Raw genomic sequence first — 21,005 nt, 5'->3', positions numbered from 1 at the left:
ATAACTATTTGCCATAGACTCATAGACTCATAGGTCAGAAGGGACCAATCTGATCATCTAGTCTGACCTGCACAAGGCAGGCCACAGAACCCCACCCATCCAATTTTATAACAACCCCTATCCCCGGACCGAGTTATTGAAATCCTCAAAATTGGTTTGAAGACCTCAAGCTGCAGAGAAACCACCAGCAAGCGACCCATGCCATGAAACCTCAGATGCTATAACACTTCCACAATTCCTTGGCAGACAGAGTTTTACGAATTACGAATTGCCCAGACACAGGGCCTGCAGTTTTCAGCACCTTCTCTAAAGGCCTTTGTGTTTCTGCCAGTTCCCCTTACTGTTGTGAGCAAAGTTTTAAAGGCTTCCACCCACAGCAATCTCCATCGGGGGTGATGCTACCAGAGGGTTTGGTCTGGGTCAGACTCAGACAAGACTCAAATGGGCTGCAGCTGCTGGGGCAGTGAGCCTGGAAGGGATCAGACAAAATTGTCTTAAATCCTGTAGGGTGCTCCAGTCCTACGGAGGGGATGGCACAGTGGATAGCACACTTGGGGTGGGGTGGGGTTGGGTAGGAGGTAAGCACATTTCAGGGGTCAGAAGAACACACTCATGGAGTTGGGAAGTGGTGGAAAGTTGGACCTTACAGCCTGTGGGGGCCTTCTGTGACCTTTGCTCCTATCTGATAATGGAAAATCTCACATGCTGATGGAGAGTATCTGGACTGGGAAGGGCCACAATCCCATCCTCTGGCTCATGACACTCTGTCTCCTTTTAGAAGTTGAATGGGTGCCACTTTTCCAGTGGTCGCAGATCAGTAGGGGACACCAGAAAGGGGCCAGTCTTTAGAGACAAACTGCTGGCAGCTTTGATTTCTGCCTGTAACAGCAGCAGATTCTAAATATGCTCGAGGTCTGCCTGAAGTCACTGAGAGTTTAAGCATGGGGGTTAAGAAGTGAATGTTAAACTGCAAGTTCCTCCCACTGCGGGTAGGGATTTGGGGAAGGAAAATACTATCACATTTTGCCCTTCCCTTCACTGACATTCTTTCCACTGACCAATCCCGCAGCTGCTATTTGGCTTGGAGCAGGAGAATGGCTCTCCCCGAATTGGAGGAGATGGTTGGAAGTTTTTTTACGTTCCTAATGCAAAAATAATCAACACTAAAGACAAAGATGGAGGGATGTGGCCAGAGCAGGTGGCTAGGAGGTAGGATGTGGGTTAAAATCCTGGCACTGCTGTTTGCACACAGTGACTCAGTTTCTCAGTGATTCAGTTTCCCAGTTTGCAAATTGGAGACACACAGGGGAGAGGAGAAGCTCCCTTAGTTAATGTCTGCCCAGTTGTTTGAGATGGTGGTGGAGGAGGAAGTGTTAGTATCAATAAGATGCTCACTTCTGTTGGAGGGGATGGCTTATCACTGTAAATATCCAGTGCAAAATCTCTACCTTCCTTGGAACAACTGTTCACTTTGCCTTTCATCCTTCCCAGGGGATACACTGAGCATCATGCCCTGATGTGGGGCCAGATTCCTGAAAGAGTTCTGGAGCCAATCTGCTAAGCTCTTTGGAAAATCTAGCCTTAAAGCAAGACTCCTGGCTGCTCAGCACGAACACTAACTGGGGCACGGACTATTTTTCATTATATATTTGTACAGCACCTAGAACAGTGAGGCCCAACTTGGTTGTGGCCTTTAGGTGCTACCACAATACAAATGCTTGATGATAAACCACAGGACACTGACTAATCTCCAGCACCTTGGGGACTGGCCTGGTTCTTAGGGTTCTGCTGGGAGCAATATAATGGGGAGGATGGAGAGTTTGGGGACCACTGGAGGAAGCGCTGGGCAATTATGGGGATGGATGGATGAGTGTGGAAGGGGATGGATGGATGTGTAGGGGGCTGGGTGGATGGGTGAGCATGGGTGGATGGATGTGTATGGAGATGGATGGATTGGTGTGTAGAGGGAGGGATGGATGGACAGATGAGTGTGAGGAGGGATGGATAGGTGTGTAGGGGGCTGGCAGGATGGGTGAGCATGGGTGGATGGATGTGTATGGAGATGGATGGATTGGTGTGTAGGGGGAGGGAGGAATGGATGGACCGATGAGTGTGAGGAGGGGCGGAAGGGTGTGTAGGGGGCTGGAGGGATGGGTGAGCATAGGCAGGGATGGATGGATAGATGCGTATGGAGATGGATGGATGGGTGTGTAGGGGGAGCGAGGGATGGATGGGTGAGTGTGAGGAAGGAGGGATGAGTTTGTAAAGTGTTGGCTGGATAAGTGTGTATGGGACTGGAGGGAGGGATGAGTATTGGCAGGGATGGATGGATGAGTGTGAGGAGGGAGGGATGGGTGGATGGATGGCTGGGTGAGTGTGAGGAGGGATGGATGGATGTGCAGGGGGATGGATGGATGGATGAGTTTGAGGAGGGAGGGATGGGTGTGTAGGGGGCTGGCTGGATAAGTGTATATGGGGATGGAGGGAAGGATGAGTATTAGCAGGGATGGATGAGTGTGGAAGGGGTGAGTGTGAGGAGGGAGGGATGGGTATATAGGAAGCTGGCTGGATAAGTGTGTATGAGGATGGAGGGAGGGATGAGGATTGGCAGGGATAGATGGATGGACTGATGGATGGGTGAGTGAGGGATGGATGTGTAGGGGGAAGGATGGATGAGTGTGAGGAGGGAGGAAGGGGTGTGTACAGGGGTGGATGGATGGATGGGTGAGTGAGGAGGGAGGGATGGGTGTGCAGGGAGATGGATGGATAAGTGTGTATGGGGCTGGAGGGAGGGATGAGGATTGGCAGGGATAAATAGATGGGTATGTAATAGGATGGATGGGTAGCTGTGACATGGAGGGAAGAAGATGAGTATGAGCACCAGAGAGGGTTCTAGCCTGGCACCAGGAAAGGTGATGCTCTGAGAGGGAGCTGGGCTGCAGAGAGATCAGAGCATGTGCAGTGTTTGGTACAAACCAAAGGTTCGATCCCTCACATACATTCCCGCCACACCTTCTGGCTGCACTGGGAGTTCTGGGTGTGGGAGGAATTGCAGGATGAAGCCCAAAGTCAAGAGACCAGCCAGGCTGGTGAGAGGGTAGATTGGAGTGTCAGACACAGCAATGAGTCAGAGAAAGAGCAGGTGAAAGGATGGGGGGACCAGGGGACAGAGACAGAGAGGTGGGACAGGCTGAGGGGCAACGTGACAGGCAGAGACTGGTGGGATAAGGGGCACAGTGAGCAATGTGTCAGAGTGGGCAATCTGACTGGCAAGTGGGTGAGGGGATGGGCAGTGCATGAGGGGAGAAGAGGAGGAGCAGAGCAGGGGAGAGGTGATGAGTGGAGCAGGTGGGGTGGGGCTGAGCGAGGCATGAGGGGAGGGGAAGAGTGTGGCGGGATGTGAGGGGAGGGGCAGAATGTGAAGGGAGGGGCAGAGTGTGTGAGGCTCCAGGCAGAGTGGGGCATGAGGGGAAGGGAAGGGTGGGGTATGAGCAGGGCCAGCGCTACCATTTAGGCAGCCTAGGCAATCGCCTAGGGCGCCAGGATTATTCGGGGGGGGGGCGGCATTTTGCTGGGGGGGGGCGGCAGGCGGCTCCGGTTGACCTGCCGCAGTGGTACTGTGGAGGGTCCGTTGGTCCACGGCTCCGGTGGAGCTGCCGCAGTGCTGCCTGCGGACGGTCGGCTGCTTGCACGGCTCCGGTGGACCTCCCGCAGGCATGACTGCGGCAGCTCCACCGGAGCCACGGACCAACGGACCCTCCGCAGGAATGACTGCAGCAGCTCCAGCAGAGCCACGGGATCATTGCGGGGGGGCGGCGAAATGGCCATGTGCCTAGGGAGCGAGAAACCCTAGCGCTGGTCCTGGGTATGAGTGGAGGGGCAGAGTGTGGTGGGCAATGAGGGGAGGGGCAAAGTGTGAGGATCAAGGCAGAGTGCGGGGTGTGAGGGGAGGGGTAGGGTTGGGCACGACCAGAGGGGCAGAGTGGGGCAGGATGTGAGGGGAGGGGCAGAGTGTGCGAGGTGCCAGGCAGAGCAGGGTGTGAGGGGAGGGGTACGGTGGGGCATGACCAGAGGGGCAGAGTGGGGCAGGATGTGAGAGGAGGAGCAGAGTGTGTGAGGCTCCAGGCAGAACAGGCCTGCGGTTCGGGACAGAGCAGGGTGTGAGGGCAGGGGCAGTGCAAGCCTGTGGTGTGGGCAGGGTCTGGTGTGTGAGAGACACCCTGAGGGCCGCCCCTGTCAGAGCTGGGAGCTGAGCTGGCCTTTTTCCTCAGGGCTGGGCCCGGCCCTGGGCCATGCTGTGAGGCGCTGGCCCTGTCCCTGGCTGGGAGCAGTAACTGAAGGCAGCAGATGATGCAGGAATGCAGTGTGGAGCTGCCAGCCCCGGGCCCAGCCTGATCATCAGTATCGCTGGAAAGAGAAGAAGTGAGAAGGACTCAAACAAGGCCCTTGTTTGCGAGGTGGCCGAGCCGCTGTCCAACACATGCCAGCCCCCCCGTCCCTCCCCAAACGCAGAACAGTCCCGGGCAGCCTAATCCCCGCAGGGAGAGCACATGAAATCAGATGGACAAGTTTTGATGTGAGGCAGCAGCTTAGGGCAGGCTCAGGTTTCCTTTAGGTTTTTCTATATTTATCTCTGTGATTTAATGCCAGCGCCAGGGTTTAAATGCCACCAAACAGTTGGTGTTAGGAGACAGAGCAGCCGCTGCTCAGCCGCACACTCTGAGGAGGCTGCTCCCCGCCAGCCACTTGCCCATGGAGCTCTTCGAGACCAGCCCTTACTTCTTTCCAGACCAGAGATTTTACGATGGTGAAAACTATTTGAGCTCCCGTTTGCAGGGCTACGAGCAGGGGGCGTATCAGGAGCGGCCGGGCCTGGGGCTGTGTCCTGAGGGCAGGACGGGGCTGGAGGAGAAGGGCTCGCCCCTGCCTGAGCACTGCCCTGGCCAGTGTCTGCCCTGGGCATGCAAGATCTGCAAAAGGAAAACGGTTTCCATCGACCGGCGCCGCGCCGCCACCCTGCGGGAGAAGCGGAGGTTAAAAAAGGTGAATGAGGCGTTCGAGGCCCTGAAACGGAGCACATTACTAAACCCCAACCAGCGGCTGCCCAAGGTGGAGATCCTGCGCAGCGCCATCCAGTACATTGAGCGCCTGCAGAGCCTGCTCAGCACCCTCAACCAGCAGGAGCGGGAGCAGAGGGACCTGCGTTACCGGAGCACTGCCTCGCAGCCAGGAGTAAGTACCCATCAGCCCCCCCAGGGAGCTGCTGCTTCCAGAGCCAGCCCCCACCCAGGGAGATCACAGCTTCCATAGCCAGCCCCCATCCATAGAGAAACTGCAGCTTCCACAGCCGGCCCCCGCCCATAGAGAGATCGCAGCTTCCATAGCCAGCCCCCACCCATAGAGAGATCGCAGCTTCCATGGCCAGCCCCCGTCCATAGAGAAACCGCAGCTTCCACAGCCGGCCCCCGCCCATAGAGAGTCCGCAGCTTCCATAGCCAGCCCCCACCCATAGAGAGACCCCAGCTTCCATAGCCGGTCCCCGCCCATAGAGAGACCGCAGCTTCCATAGCCAGCCCCCGCCCATAGAGAGATCGCAGCTTCCATAGCCAGCCCCCGCCCGTAGAGAGACTGCAGCTTCCATAGCCGGTCCCCGCCCATAGAGAGACCCCAGCTTCCATAGCCGGTCCCCGCCCATAGAGAGTCCGCAGCTTCCATAGCCGGCCCCCACCCATAGAGAGACCCCAGCTTCCATAGCCGGCCCCCACCCATAGAGAGACCACAGCTTCCATAGCCAACCCCCACCCATAGAGAGACCGCAGCTTCCATAGCCGGCCCCCGCCCACAGAGAGACCGCAGCTTCCATAGCCGGCCCCCACCCACAGAGAGACCCCAGCTTCCATAGCCGGTCCCCGCCCATAGAGAGTCCGCAGCTTCCATAGCCAGCCCCCACCCATAGAGAGACCACAGCTTCCATAGCCAACCCCCACCCATAGAGAGACCGCAGCTTCCATAGCCGGCCCCCACCCATAGAGAGACCGCAGCTTCCATAGCCGGCCCCCATCCATAGAGAGACCGCAGCTTCCATAGCTGGTCCCCGCCCATAGAGAGTCCGCAGCTTCCATAGCCAACCCCAGCCCATAGAGAGGGAGCAGAGCAACCACCACTTTCCAGCCATGGAGAGTGCATTTGCACCTCCTGCCTCCTAGTCCAGTGGAAAGTGGACTAGAAGGGCTGACAGTGGAGGCTGGTGACATTTGAAAATGGGCTGGCAAAAGTGACCCAGAAAGGGGCATGTGGAGCCCAGTCAAGAAAGCGGGTGACAATCCCCTGGTCAGTGCAAGCAGCCACATGGGCACAGAGTGCAAAGCGGTTTTACTTTTCAGTATTAAATGCCTGCTATGCCTTATAACCCCTTCCACAAGAACCACCAGGCTCCTCCTTAGGCCAAGCTCAGGTACAACTCATGGTTGCTGATAATGCCAACAAGCAAACCAAGAGGGATCTTTAGATGTGCCTCTCTGCATGGGCAAGCACCATTCTTTCCCCTTTCACAAAGGCTTAGACTGTAACAAGACACAGTCCCTGCATGATGGCATTGCCCAGAAAAGAGTGGCTATATTGTGCATAGGATGTCTTCCTGCAGGTGTATGCATCAGGGCAGATTCACCAGTGTTCTCATTGCTTTGCTCTGCTCTGTTAAAACAGCCTTGGGCCTGGACCCTGTGTGGCTAGAGCAGATGCCGTGTAATGGAAAATCTGGTACATGCTGTATATATTGGATCATAATATTTGGGCAGTAAATGCTCTAGGCAATAAAAAAAAGTTAACTTCTTCTGCTAGTCTCATAGAAAGGCCCCTGAGCCAGGAATGCTAAGAGCAAATGTCTGCACATCCTTCCAGCAAGTGCGATTGGCACCTAGAACTGTCTTTGCAGCAGATGGCACTTGAGTGGCAAGCCCCTGCGCGTGTGCAAAGGAGAGGGCAAAAGGACGTGGGTGTGTCTGGGAAAGAGGCCACCTGTTTAGCACATTTGTTTTATTCTGTGTGTCCATCCAAGTGCCACACAAGGGCATCCGGGCCCAATCCGGAGTCTCAGAACCAGAACTGCCAACCGTACACATTCAAAACTCATGAGTCAGGGCTAGAGCTGGGTCCATTTTTTTGTTTCACGTTGAATTTTTTGTTGTACTTTTCAGTTCTCCTAAAAAAATTAAAAACATTTGTTTTCAGTTTGACCAAAGACAGTTTTATTTTTTAAATGTTTTGGAATTGCCAGTAAGCTGAAAAATCCATTCTTTGCCCAGCTCTGGTCAGTGCCCACCACCACCACAAGACGGTCTTAAAAATGATGAGATTTTAAAAAGATAATACAAGTGGGTTCTTTTTATTTGCCCCCTGGTTTCTCAACCACTAGAGTTACACTCCAGTCAAGCTTTTCTCTGCAACCCCCGGGGCTAGAAACTTACTTTAAAACAACAACAAAAAGACAGCTGATATAGCCATGTAATCACTTGACTTCAGGAGCTGGAGATTTAAGAAGAATACTGACTATCATGAGACTCCTGATAAAAATTTAAGAGTTAATACTGCAAAACTTCCATAACTTCTTTGCACATTTTAGGAAATGTGAAAGACTGCAATGCATTCTGGGCTGAATCCTGTGAGGTGCTTAGCACTCTTCACATTCCTATTGTGGTCAACAGGAGCTGAGGGTGTTCAGGACCTCACCGGAGGAGCTCTTTGTTTGCAATCTCTCGCTGCCCGTGCTCTATGGATCACAGTTCCTGAGGCGCAGATCTGGCTGTGTTTCTTGTTTCATTGCTTTTCTTTCATTATAATGATCAAAATTAAGAAAAATCTCCACAAGTAAACAACCAGATGAGGCAAAATTATAGGAACAAAGGTGTGAAAACTTAGAAAGTATGCTCAATTGGAATTTGCTACCAAAACAACCTGAACCAGGCAAGTGCTATGTTAAACTGTCAGGGCTACTAACTTTTTTTTAACCTATTTTAGCCTCCTTACTTCTTCTCCTCCTCCCAACTCCTTGGTAGAACATATCAAAAACTTGTACTTTAAGTGTATAATGTAAAATCTAACATTTTTGTGAAAAAAAATTATTTCCATGACATTTTTCTATTTTTGGACAAAAGTCAAACTGAAAAATTCACATTGTTTCGTTATGAACTGACATTTTAAATTGTTTTTGGGGTTTTTTAGTTTTTTTCTCCAGTTTTTTCATTTCCCTCCCTTTTCCCTGGGGATAAAACAAACAAAAACCAAGGAAATGAAAAGCCCAAACATGATGGACATATTCAATTAAACATGAAACAGAACTGAAGAAGAGCACTCTGTGGCTCGAAAGCTTGCCTCTTTCACCAACTGAAGTTGGGCCAATAAAAGCTATTATGTCACTCACCTTTTCTCTCCGAAACAAAACAAACATTAAACATTTCAATTCACTGAGTAGAAAAATAATTTTCAAAAAAAAACCATGGAAAAGTTTTCATTTTTTTCCTGGACAATACTTACCATTTTTCAACCAGATCATGGTTGTGGGTTAACTTACTGGATAATTGGAACAATGTAAATCACCACAGAAAAACAAAATACAAGAGAAGATGAATTTTGATTCACTAATGCCTTTGAGTCTGTTAAACAATAATGTCTTTCCAAATGCAGGTGATATCTTCACTACAAAGAATTGGTGCATTTTTATTTCAAGCTGGTTACATTGCTGTAAAAACGTTGTGGAAACAAGGCAAAAGTAGCTTTTACCTCCATATAGCTAGATGAGATCAATCTATAGCCTTTCTCCCCTTCCTGGGGTTTACCAAAACTTGCTTCATCGAAGTGAAAACTACAGTGTCTTATCTACACCAGGATTTTACATCAAGATCGCTCTCTCAAGCTAGTCATCTTGACAAAAAACATATCTCTTTTTGCAGTGAAGACAGCTTCTCGCAACCCAGGGGAGCAGATCAGTCTGTATAAATGCCAGTGATTTTGTGCACTGTTTCCCTGTTTAATGTGTAAGAAGAGAAAAGGGGTATATGTCTTCACTAGACTTTTTACCTGGAGTTAATGAATTGCCAGTTGTCTCAAGATATAAAAAAGGCTGGTGTGGACACCGTCCCCCCCGCCACATTCGTGTCAGGCTACATTTGATCTTCACCCTAGGCCAGTGTTTCTCAACCTTTTCAGGTTGGTAACCCATTCTTTGAAGTGAAATATTTGTGGCCCCCTTACGTTTGCAAGGCAAGAGTAACTAATGTGTCAATGCTATGCCTATAGAATGTACTTGTGCGAGACCCTTGAGAGGGTGGCAGACAGTACTCGACCTTGAAACATCAGCAGTGAGGGAGCAAGATTTTCTTTGCTTAGAGATTGTAATAACATTTTCAATACCCCCCTGGGCCACTGATTGCCTGTTCTGACACTCCCTTCCTCCCTGGGGTCATGATCCACCCGGTGGAGAAGCAACCCTAGGCTAATCCCTGTGGTGTTTGTAGCCTTGATCAAACATGTAATTGGTCCATCCCAGCCTTTACAACTGTGTTAAGTATTACAAGTCAATTAGCACTCAGTTAACTCCAGGTAAAAAACTCTAGTGAAGACCAGCCCAATGGGGACTAAGGAGTGGGGATTTCTGTTGCATAATCTCCAATTGCAGTGTAGCCCTACCCAATGGCATTTTCTGTTATCCCCCAGTCTCCCCTACGATAGTGCCCAGGAGTCTAGGTGACAGGTCTGTTTATATGCAATGACTGTTTGCCAGGAGGTGGTGTAACGGCTCCAAACTAGAACTCTTATCTGAGCGGTTGTCCCCAGTATGGCCCCATTTGGATCTCAGCACGGTTCAGCTCCCCGCACCGTGGTTTCAGAGAGGAGGTGGGAAGAGCCATTACCAGCTGAAATGCCATTTGGCGGGTTGCGGGTGTGCCCAGGAAAGAGCTGGAGCACACAGCTGTGAGAGGTGCTGAGTATCCAAGGCAAGGCTGCGAGGCAGCTGACGTGTGCAGAACCATGCCAGTAGGACAGGGGAAGCCATGGCACTAGGTGTTACAACATGTCCCAGCTCCAGTGAGGGTGGCCCTTCCCTTTCCCTTCATTTGCTCTTGCTTCCATTCCAGTTTCTGCCATGTTCAGTATCTCACTTCACACTTCTCCTCCCATGGGCCAAGGTGCGTTTCCCTGCTCACACGTCTTCTCAGGAGCTTTTCCCCAGTGTCCCTATTTCTTCTCACACTGCATTTGTGCTCCTCAAACCTTCTCTTTGCTCCCCTTGTCTTTGGTCCATCTGCTGGGGTCTCTGCCTCCTCCCCAGGAGAAAAATTCCCAACTCGAGGCTTGTTAACAATTGGCTCTACACAGATATGTAGAAAGACTCACAAGAGTTAAAGCCCCTATTGTCCTTCACAGCAGCTGATCCTGTTGGGGTCCAATTTACTATCCCTTTCTTTCTTGAATCCCAAGAATGGAGATTCTGTCATGAGCTCCAGGGGACAAAAATAGTCCTAAGGACTGAGCTAGACCATTACGGGATCTGTTAAGGTAGAACAACAATTCCTTAATTCTCATACACTCTCAGCTCCCATGAGCACAAAACGGCCATTAATGATCTGATGATCTGAGCTGCCACTTGCCCATGGGTCTCACAGAATCCATCTTGGGAGCTCATTGCTTGGATTCTTAATTAATATTTAAAGCATAGGACTTCTCACTCTGAGCAGGTTGGAGACAGTGGCCGTGTGTTTCCACATGGACTGAACATGATTTTTAAAACAGGTTTGCTTTTCTCACTGGGATTGAAGGAGAGGTGAGCTAGGCCCATCTGGGCCAACTGAGTAGAGCACTTCAGAGCACACCTGGGAGATGACCCCAGGATCTGATCCAGTGTGAGGGTAGAGCTCTTGGCATGAGTAACCCTAACGGTGATTGTCTCCTCCTAATTACAGGTGGCCAGTGAGTGTGGGTCCAACAGCGCCTCCTGCAGCCCAGAGTGGAGCACCCAACTGGAGTTCAGCAGTCACCCTGGGGGTAAGCAGAGCACATACCCCAGACAGGCCTCTTGGTCCCAGTGCTTCTGGGATGAAGAGTTCAGCTCAGAGAACTGGGTGTTTATCCAAATTCTCTGAGCTTTCGGAACACAGCTCCCTCCAAAAGGCCTCCCTATCCCCTTCTCCTTCTCCCATAACCTCCTGTCCTCCCAACAGGCCCCGTCTCCCCTTTGCCTTGTCTTTTTGGTGGGTCCAGAGGCCATCATCCCCACTCCATTGTTTTCAAGGGCTGTCCAGATGGTTCTTCCAGAAGGCACGTGGCTGCCTAGCTAATCCTCAGATCCCCATTGCAGCATCTTCTGAGCCAGGGGCAGCTGATGACCTGCCACCCTTTTGGTGCAGCAGCAGGACCCAGACCCTTTATCAACCGATAGGTTGTGTACCCAATGTCTCATCTCCCCAGAGCCTCCTCAGGGGTCTACAAGCCCTGCCCGCCTGGCCAGGCATGAGAATGGCCGAGGTAGCGGCATTTCAAGTCCTGTTGCTATGGCGATTGAGGGATGGGAGTGGGCCTGGTACTAGACCACCTCCTCCAGAAGCCTCAGCAGATAGGGTGGGAGGACCAAAGGAATGTTGTGGTGGTGGGGGATGTCCCCATGTGGAAGGAGGACACGCAGGGGTCAGGGGTGGTTCTTAGCCAAATTTTCCCAGACCCCAGAGGAATTTCTCTATAGGGAAGGAGAAAGGGTTCTTGGTTCCTTTTTTCTCATCCTTCAGGCTTTTGTTATTCTGAGAGATGAGACTTCAGATGCTCTTTGAATCACAGAATATCAGGGTTGGAAGCGACCTCAGGAAGTCATCTAGTTCCAACCCCCTACTCAAAGCAGGACCAATCCTTAGACTGATTTTAGTCCCAGATCCCTAAATGCCCCCCTCAAGGATTGAACTCACAACCCTAGATTTAGCAGGCTAATGCTCAAACCACTGAGTTATCCCTCCAAGTTCAGGAGAATCCAGGCATTACTTCTCTTCTGGAGGGATATTACCTGTGGAGCTAGCCTGCCCCTTTGCTGCCTCTTCAGCGATTTGAGAATCGGGAGCAGATGCCTCCGCACATGCCTAGAATTACACTGGCCTTTCTTCTGCACCGCAAAAGGATTCAGACATTGCAAACTCATGTCAGGCTTGATGTCCCCTCTCCCCACTAAGGGTACGTCTACACAGCACAATGCTGCCCCCCCGCCGTGGCAGTGAATCTCAGAGCCAGGTCAACTAACTCAAGCTGGAATCTGAGTCCCTCCCAGTTTGCTGGGTCTCAGAGCCCAGGCTCCAGCCTGAGCCCAAATATTTACACTGCTATTTTTAGCCCTGCAGCATGAGCCTAAGTCAATGGACCCTGAGACTCCCTGCCATGGGCCTTTTTTTGCTGTGAGATGTACCCTAAGCCTCGTTCAGCATCACTGCATTGCAGGTTTCCCCTTCTGGGCACAGCAGGCTATTTTCACCCCAGCTGTAAAGCCTGAGCTGAACCTCATCCTTTCTTTGAGGGGGTTAGAGCGTTTAAGGCCCGAAGAGAACATCCTAGGGTATGTCTACACTATGGGATGTAACCCAGGCGGCCTCACCCCCACGGTGCCTCCTACTGGTCATCCTCGGGAATTAGCTCAGTTCAGTGTCCAGAGCGCCCTCTGCAAGCCGGTGATCCGTCTTTCCAGCTACTGGCCCCGTGTTCCTCCCTGGACCCAGTGCCCTTTTACATAAGGGTGCTGCCCCCTGGCAGTGACCCCTTGTTCTCAGGGTCTCTCCTCCCTAGGGAACCCCCCCCCCATTCCCACCTTGCCTCAGTGTATGGCTACTGCCAGTCATTGTCTAGCCCCACACCCTGGGGCAGACTGCAGTATCAGCCAACTCATTACTAACAAGGAGGGTTTGGACCCGCTGCCTTGGCCTACCCCTGGGCTGCACCTTGCAACCCCCAGTACTAGCTCCCTGCAGCCAGGCCCTTCTCCCTCTACAGGCAGAGGAAGACTGTGCTCCTGGCTTCTCTGCCTTATATAAGGGCCTGTTGCTCAGTTTGGGGTGTGGCCCCAGCTGCTGCCACTTCCCCCAATCAGCCCAGACTAAAAGGCTGCTTTCTCCAGCCCAGCCCTTATCCAGGGCTGTTTTAACCCTTTCAGGGCCGGAGCAGTGTTCCACCCTGCTACACGGGATTATACTGATTTTACAGAAACTGGTTTTTTAAAACAGATTGTATAAAGTTGAGTGCACGCGGCCACACTAAGCACATTAATTCGGCAGTGTGCATCTATGTACCGAGGCTAGTGTCGATTTCCGGACCGTTACACTGTGGGTAGCTATCCCATAGTTCCTGCAGTCTCCCCCGCCCCTTGGAATTCTGGGTTGAGATCCCAGTGCCTGATGGGGCAAAAAACATTGTCGCGGGTAGTTCTGGGTACAGCCTCACCCCTCCCTCCGTGAAAGCAGCAGACAACCGTTTCGCGCCTTTTTTCCTGGGTGAACTTTGCAAACGCCATAGCACAGCAAGCATGGACCCTGCTGAGCTCAAGACAGCAATCATGGACGTTGTAAACCTTGAGCATTATTGTGCAGTCTATACTGAACCAGGACCTGCAAAACCGGGGAAGGAGGAGGCGGCTACTGCAGCGCGGCAACGAGATTGATGAGGACATGGACACAGAATTCTCTCAAACCGCAGGCCCCTGCGCTTTGGAGATCCTGATGGTAATGGGGCAGGTTCTAGCCATTGAATGCTGATTTTGGGCCTGAGAAACAAGCACAGACTGGTGGGACCGCATAGTTTTGCAGGTTTGGGACGATTCCCAGTGGCTGCGAAACTTTCGCATGCGTATGGGCACTTTCATGGAACTTTGTGACTTGCTTTTCTCTGTCCTGAAATGCCAGAATACCAAGATGAAAGCAGCCCTCACAGTTGAGAAGCGAGTGGCAATAGCCCTCTGGAAGCTTGCAAGCCAGACAGCTACTGGTCAGTCGGGAATCAATTTGGAGTGGGAAAATCTACTGTGGGGGCTGCTGTGATGCAAGTAGCCAAAGCAATCATTAAGCTGCTGCTACGAAAGGTTGTGACTCTGGGAAACGTGCAGGTCATAGTGGATGGCTTTGCTGCAATGGGATTCCCTAACTGTGGTGGGGCGATTGATGGAACCCATATCCCTATCTTGGCACCGGAGCACCAGGGCACCCAGTACATAAACTGCAAGGGGTACTTTTTCATGGTGCTGCAAGCACTGGTGGATCACAAGGGACATTTCACCAGCATCCATGTGGGATGGCCAGGAAGGGTTCATGACGCTCGTGTCTTCAGGAACACTAGTCTGTTTAAACGGCTGCAGCAAGGGAATTACTTCCCAGACCAGAAAACAACAGTTGGGGATGTTGAAACGCCTGTAGTTATCCTGGGGGACCCAGCCTACCCCTTGATGTCATGGCTCATGAAGCCATACACCGGCAGCCTGGACAGTAGTCAGGAGCTGCTCAACTACAGGCTGAGCACGTGCAGAATGGTGGTAGAATGTGCATTTGGCCATTTAAAGGCATGCTGGAGCACATTACTGACTCGCTCAGACCTCAGCCAAACCAATGTCCCCTTTGTTATTGCTGCTTGCTGTGTGCTCCACAATCTCTGTGAGAGTAAGGGGGAGACCTTTATGGTGGGGTGGGAGGCTGAGGCAAATCACCTGGCCGCTGATTACACGCAGCCAGACACCAGGGCGATTAGAAGAGCACACCAGGAAGCAGTGCGCATCAGAGAAGCTTTGAAAACGAGTTTAATCATGGGCCAGGGTACGGTGTGACTGCTGTGTTTGTTTCTCCTTCATGAACCCCACCCCCCTCCCTGATTGACTCATTCCCTGTAAGCAACCCACCCTCCCCCTTGGATTACAGCTTGCTTAAGGAAATAAAGTCACTATTGTTTAAAAATCATGTATTCTTTATTAATTCATTATAAAAAGAGGGAGAGAACTGACAAAGTAGCCCCAGTGTGGTTTGGGAGGAGGATAGGAGGGAAGGAAAAGGCCACTAAAAAAATTTCAAAATAATGACAGCCTTTTGGTTGGGCTGTCCACGGGGGTGGAGTGAGCGAGTGCACGAAGCCTCCCCCCACACATTCTTACACATCTAAGTGAGGAGGATATGGAACATGGTGAGGGGTGAGGGTGGTTACACAAGGGCTGCAGCGGCAATCTGTGATCCTGCTGCTGCTCCTGAAGCTCCACCAGACTCTGGAGCATGTCAGTTTGATCACGCAGCAGCCCCAGCATTGCATCCTGCCACCGCTGATCTTCCTGCCGCCACCTCTCATCTCGAGCGTCCCTCCTGTCCTCATGTTGACTGGCATCTTTCCTGTAATTTGATACCACGTCCTTCCACTCATTCAGATGAGCTCTTTCATTGTGGGTCACTTCCATGATTTCTGAGAACATTTCGTCTCGCGCCTTTTTTTTCCGCTGCCTTATCTGAGATAGCCTTCGGGATGGAGTAGGGAGGCTTGAAAAGTTTGCAGCTGCATGAGGGAGAGAAAAAAGGGAGAGAAGTATTTAAAAAGATACATTTTACAGAACAATGCTTATACTCTTTCATGGTGAACAATAGTATTCACCTTATATAGCACATGTGATTTCACTACAAGGTCGCATTTTGCATCTTAATATTGAGTGCCTGCGGCTCTGGTGTTAGAGATCTCACAGACGCAGGTCCGGGCAGCAGAATTCAGCTTGTATGCGGCCATGGTAAGCCATTGTCTTTTGACTTCTGCAGCCTTCATATACACAGTGCCCTCCTTTCCCAAATACCAAGCAAAGCCTGTTCAGTGCTGCTTCTTTCCTGTTAACATGCAGCAGCAGAAACCACCCCCCCATCCAATTCTCTAGGATGATCGCTTTATCCCTCTCCCCACCATGTGGCTGGTAGCAGGGAAGATCCCTGCTAGCCAAACGCGAAAAAGCTCAGCGCCAATCACCCGCCCCACTTCCCCCTGCTTGGCTACCTGCAAGGAAGGATTTCTTTTAAGCAACAGCCAAACAGCCAGTAGGAATGGCCATCTCTTTCCTCTTAATTAAATTCCCTGAATTTCATCCAGGTTACCATGAATGATATCACTCTCCTGAAGATAACACAGCGAGATAAAGAATGGATGTTGCTTGAATGCCAGCAAACACCGGGACCATACGCAGCTAGGCTTTGTCATGCAATGATACCAGATTACTTGCTACATGCATGGCGTGGTCAAGTGTCCTACCATGGAGGACGGAATAAGGCTGCCCTGCCCAGAAACCTTCTGCAAAGGCTTTTGGAGTACCTCCAGGAGAGCTTCATGGAGATGTTCCTGGAGGATTTCTGCTCCATCCCCAGACATGTTAACAGACTTTTCCAATAACTGTACTGGCTGCGAATGCATCCCAAGTCCTCAGGGCAAATTAATCATTAAAAAACTCTTGCTTTTAAACCATGTTTTATATTTACAAAGGTACACTCACCAGAGGTCCCTTCCATGGCTTCATTGTGTGGGCCAGTGGCTTGGGAGGGCTGTGAGGGTAATTCCGTCAGGGTGAGAAAAAGCTCCTGGCTGTTGGGGAGAACTGAGTGCTGTGTGCTCTCTGCAAGCTCGTCCTCCTCTTCCTCCTCCTCATCTTCCCCGTCGGCAGAATCCTCAGCCGTGGCTGAGATTACCAGCCCCACCTTGGAATCCATGGACAGGGGTGGGGTACTGGTGGCGGACCCCCCCCCCAGAATTGCATGCAGCTCAGCATAGAAGTGGCATGTTTTCGGCCCTGCCCCGGACCTTCCGTTTGCTTATTTGGTTTTCTGATAGGTTCGTCTGAGCTCCTTAACTTTCACACGGCACTGTACTGAGTCCTTGGTGTGGCCTCTCTGCATCATGGCCTTGGAATTTTTTTCAAATGTTTTTTCATTTCGTCTTTTGGAACCGAGTTCTGTTAGCACGGAATCCTCTCCCCATACAGCGATCAGATCCAGTACCTCCCATGCAGTCCATGCTGGAGCTCTTTTTTGATTCTCAGGAGACTGCATTGTTACCTGTGCTGATGAGCTCTGCGTGGTCACCTGTCCTGATGAGCTCTCCATGCTGGCCAAACAGGAAATGAAATTCAAAAGTTCGCGGGGCTTTTCCTGTCTACCTGGCCAGTGCATCCGAGTTCAGATGGCTTTCCAGAGCAGTCACAATGATGCACTGTGGGATGCCACCTGGAGGCCAATACCGTCGAATTGCGGCCACGCTAATCCTAATCTGACATGGAAATACCGATTTCAGCGCAACTCCCCTCGTCGGGGAAGAGTACAGAAATCGGTTTTAAGAGCCCTTTATATCGATATAAAGGGCTTCGTTGTGTGGACAGGTGCAGGATTAAATCGGTTTAACTTTGCTAAATTCGGTATAAACGTGTAGTGTAGACTAGGCTCTAGTCACACACCAGCCAGCACATTTCACCCAGATACCCTTATACTGAGACTCAATTTAGACTACAGCATTTCAGTCCTCAGGAGGCTAACCTGTGTGCTACAGGCAGCAAACGGGAGAGAAGGGCTGCCCCCAACACCTGAGGCCCCAGCCATGACACAGGACTGATTAGGTGGAAGGTGGCTGGAGAATCCCTGTTCTTTTTTATCCATATTCTTTCCTGTCTGTCAGGCCATCACGCTGCATTATTCTGATGGCACTGATTCAGGGTAGACGCAACATAGGTTTAAGACGCAGGCTGTATGATGGAGGGACCCACTTGCAGTTGGCAATGGAGAAAGCAGCTGCTCCACTGGTTTTGGTTCCTCCTTAGTTCCAGCTGCTAACTCATATCATCTCGAAATACATTCAGGACTGGGGCTGACTGGAAAAATGCATGCTTTATTCCGGGGAAAATTTGGACTTTTTGTTGGAAAAAAAACAAATCAAAACAAAAATTCTGAAAACTGAAGAATGTTTAGCTAAAAACCATTTTCTGCTGCAAATCTTCAGTTTACCATTTTTTGTTGGAAAACCAAAAAAAAAAACCAACCCCCCCCAAAAAACAAAAAAAAACGCCCAAATGTTCCTCATAAAGCAGACACTTTACCCAAATATTTTTCATTTAATCAAAAACACAATTTATTGTTGGACAGAAGATTTAACGGAAAAATTTCAACCAGCCATATTCCTTGCTTCCTGAAAGGCCTTTTCCCATTTCAGCAGGTGCTGATGTTCCCCCAGTGTTGAGTGGGAAGGGGTGTGGGGGGGGGGTGGGGGAGGGGGGGTAGAGTAATTGCTAACAAGAGAGGAGTTGTCCATGAGACAACAGGAAATTAGGAATTGCCAGACTGATCAGACCAAGGGTCCAGCTACTCCAGTATCTTCTTTCCTACAGTGGCCACTGCCAGCTGCTTCAGAGGGAGAAACCTGCACTAGCAGTTATGGGATAACCTGCCCTCATGGACAGCTTCCTCCTGCCCCCATAGTTACAGGTCAGCTTATGCTAACCTTGTTATAAATGTCTCACTCTTTTCTGAATCCTGCCACTCTTTTGGAATCAATGAGATCTTGTGGCAGTGAGTTCCACAGAGCACTCCTGGAGTGCGAGAAGGATTTCCTTTAGCAGTTTTGAATCTGCTGTCTTTCAGTTTCACTGAACATCCCCCTGCTCTTGTGTAACTTTTTGTGAATAGACATTATCTCCCTTTACTACATTATTAATTATTTTGTACACTTTACCTCTGAGAGGAGATGAATAAGAGGGGACATGAGGAAACAGTCCTAATCATTTCAATGTTCTCCAGTCTCTGATTGTTTTCATGACCCAGCTCTGTTGAGACACAGTGTGCGTGACCCAATGAGTGTGTTTTCCCATCTCTGACATTTCATCACTTACCCTAGAAAGGTCTGTGCATGCGGGAACAGAAACTGCTTATGGTGTCTGCCACAGCTTGGCATTTCTCTCACCCCTCTGAATTGTTCAGGGCTGAGGACAGGGGATCACAACAGGGAAGAATTGTCACCTTTTCTGGCAGATCAGTAAATCTGGGGAAGTTTCACTCCCTGTAACACCCACCTGAAGGAATGATGGGAGAGCCACACCCTAAGTGCCCATCTTCCATGGCCTGGCAGAGCTAGAAACACTTTGGTGAGCAAGGCAAATGCTTTCCGGACAGCGCACTGGCCCTGAACAGATTAGTTCCTTTCCTTGCAGCTGCAACAGCTGCTGGGATCCTGGCCATTCCCCTTGGGTCTCCCTCAGTCACTTCCATTGGCAGTTTGGTCCCCAAAGTCACCTTCATTCGGTTTCCTCTCTTGCTCTCCATAGATCACTTGTTAAACGACGAGTCCTCTGAAGACCACAACCTCCACTCCCTGTCCTCAATTGTCGAAAGCATCGCGGTGGAGGATGTGGCTGTCACGTTCCAAGAAGAGAGGGTTCAAAATTGAGGCTGGCAGAAGCCTTGGGGGCTTTTCAGAGTCTTCCCCGGCTGGTAATGAGGTGGAAATATGGCACCAGAACTCTTCAGACACTGGAAAATGTATTTACCTGTCCAAAGTCATAGACTGTAACTGGTGAAGCCACTTATCCAATACCCTAATCATTGCAGAGTGTTTCCATTTGGTCAGCTAAGAGACAAAGGATAAACCGGCTGTTTAAAATGAAGCCTACATTAACACACAAGCTGGTGACCCGATTTTCAGGGGTGCTGAGTTCCCACTTCAATAGGAGTTATGGGTTCTCAGCCTCTCTGAAAAAAAGGGCTAGAAGTCACTGATCAAAGCATTTTGACATGATTTATTGTAAGTGGTACTTAAGGGAGAGGGGCAGAAGCAACACGAGAAGGAAGGATTCCAGAGGGAGCTTTGTGTTTCGTTCCCTGTTTGTGGAAGTTTGTTTCTTTGGGGGCCAATGTTTGTGTGTGGGGTTGTTTTTTTTTTTAAAGATGCTGTTTGACCAACTTCCTTTGCCAGCTGGCATTTTGCAGGCGCAGGAGCTGTGTAATTGCTGCCATCGGGGTCTTTTCTACTGAGCGCTGTGTGAAGTTGCCGGGATGGGTTTTTTTATTGTTATTTTTGCTAACTTATTTGGATTTTTTTTTAAATAAAGGCAGTCTCGTTTGAAATGGTTTCTGGGTCTCTGTGTTACCTGAGGGCCGCTGCCCTCTCTCAGGTACGGCTCACTCTGGGAGACTGGCTGCTTCTTGCCAGCCTTGTGGATCTGCTTCCATTAGGAGTCCTGGAAGCAAACACGGAGGAGAGGAAGATGCAAGAGCTCAACCCGACTGAAGTCACTGGGAGTTCCAGTGCTAATTTCAAAGGGAGCTGGATTGGACACTAATCAGTGCGACATAGGAGAACGTTCCCCTTCTAATCACTCGTGTAATTCCCAGCGTTTTCGTACTGTGAGCTTCCCTTACAACTGATAGTCACCACACATCCTCAACATGCTTTCCAAGTATAAGCTCTTTGGGGCCGGGATGGACTTTTTGTGCTGTGTTTGTATAGCCCCGAGCACGCAATGGGGGTGAGGTCCATGGGTGGGGCTGATAGGTGCTACTGCAATACAAAAAGTAACAATAAAGTAACACTCCTGTGAACTAGGCAAGGCACAGAGTGTCAGAATTCAGCTCTGGAGATTGTATGCAGAAGTCCCTGGATCCTAGCCCTATGCTCAGAGAACTGGACCATACCCCTCCTTTGATCTGCCTGGTCCTCATCCACCTTAGCTCCAAGACCTCAAATGCCAGATTCCCTGTTGCGGAAGTGGGATGAATGCCCCTTCTATCTGCAGAGGAACAATAGGGGATGTCCTGCTCCTGCTGTCCCTTAAAATGGGGATCTCCCACTCCACAGCACCTTGTGCTAGACACTGCCCAGCGCAGGAAGCTCCAGATGTGTCATGTGCTCCAATTCCAAGATTCATAGATTTTTAAGGCCAGAACAGATCTTTGTGATCATCTAGTCTGACCCCCTGCATAACACAAGCCAGGGTATTTCTCCCC

General features: G+C 50.5%; 1 protein-coding gene across 2 annotated transcripts; it reads left to right on the top strand.

Moving 5' to 3' along the window:
- The first annotated feature begins 4,708 nt into the window (after positions 1-4,708).
- MYOG (myogenin) lies at positions 4,709-20,104 on the top strand. Of its 2 annotated transcripts, XR_004000393.1 has the most exons (4): positions 4,709-5,232; positions 10,959-11,040; positions 18,395-18,491; positions 19,328-19,404. XR_004000393.1 is itself a non-coding variant. In XM_030562665.1 (3 exons), exons 1-3 carry the CDS (start codon positions 4,753-4,755, stop codon positions 19,447-19,449), a joined length of 684 nt encoding a protein of 227 aa, XP_030418525.1. In that variant the 5' UTR covers positions 4,709-4,752; the 3' UTR covers positions 19,450-20,104. The 2 variants fall into 2 exon arrangements, 1 of the variants encoding a protein (XP_030418525.1); XM_030562665.1 differs by lacking the exon at positions 18,395-18,491 and having other exon boundaries at positions 19,328-20,104.
- The last annotated feature ends 901 nt before the right edge of the window (positions 20,105-21,005 follow it).

This window comes from Gopherus evgoodei, chromosome 4 (genome assembly GCF_007399415.2).
Source record: "Gopherus evgoodei ecotype Sinaloan lineage chromosome 4, rGopEvg1_v1.p, whole genome shotgun sequence".
Taxonomy (NCBI): domain Eukaryota; kingdom Metazoa; phylum Chordata; order Testudines; family Testudinidae; genus Gopherus; species Gopherus evgoodei.
Note: the sequence above shows the minus strand (reverse complement) of the source record. Positions and strands in the feature narration are given on the sequence as shown.

Bases quoted from the DNA above. Each gene is read 5' to 3' on its own strand.
- MYOG (XM_030562665.1), top strand. From the start codon at position 4,753: ATGGAGCTCTTCGAGACCAGCCCTTACTTCTTTCCAGACCAGAGATTT. The intron at 5,233-10,958 runs GTAAGTACCCAT...TCCTAATTACAG, and splicing joins GCACTGCCTCGCAGCCAGGA to GTGGCCAGTGAGTGTGGGTC. The intron at 11,041-19,327 runs GTAAGCAGAGCA...TGCTCTCCATAG, and splicing joins GTTCAGCAGTCACCCTGGGG to ATCACTTGTTAAACGACGAG.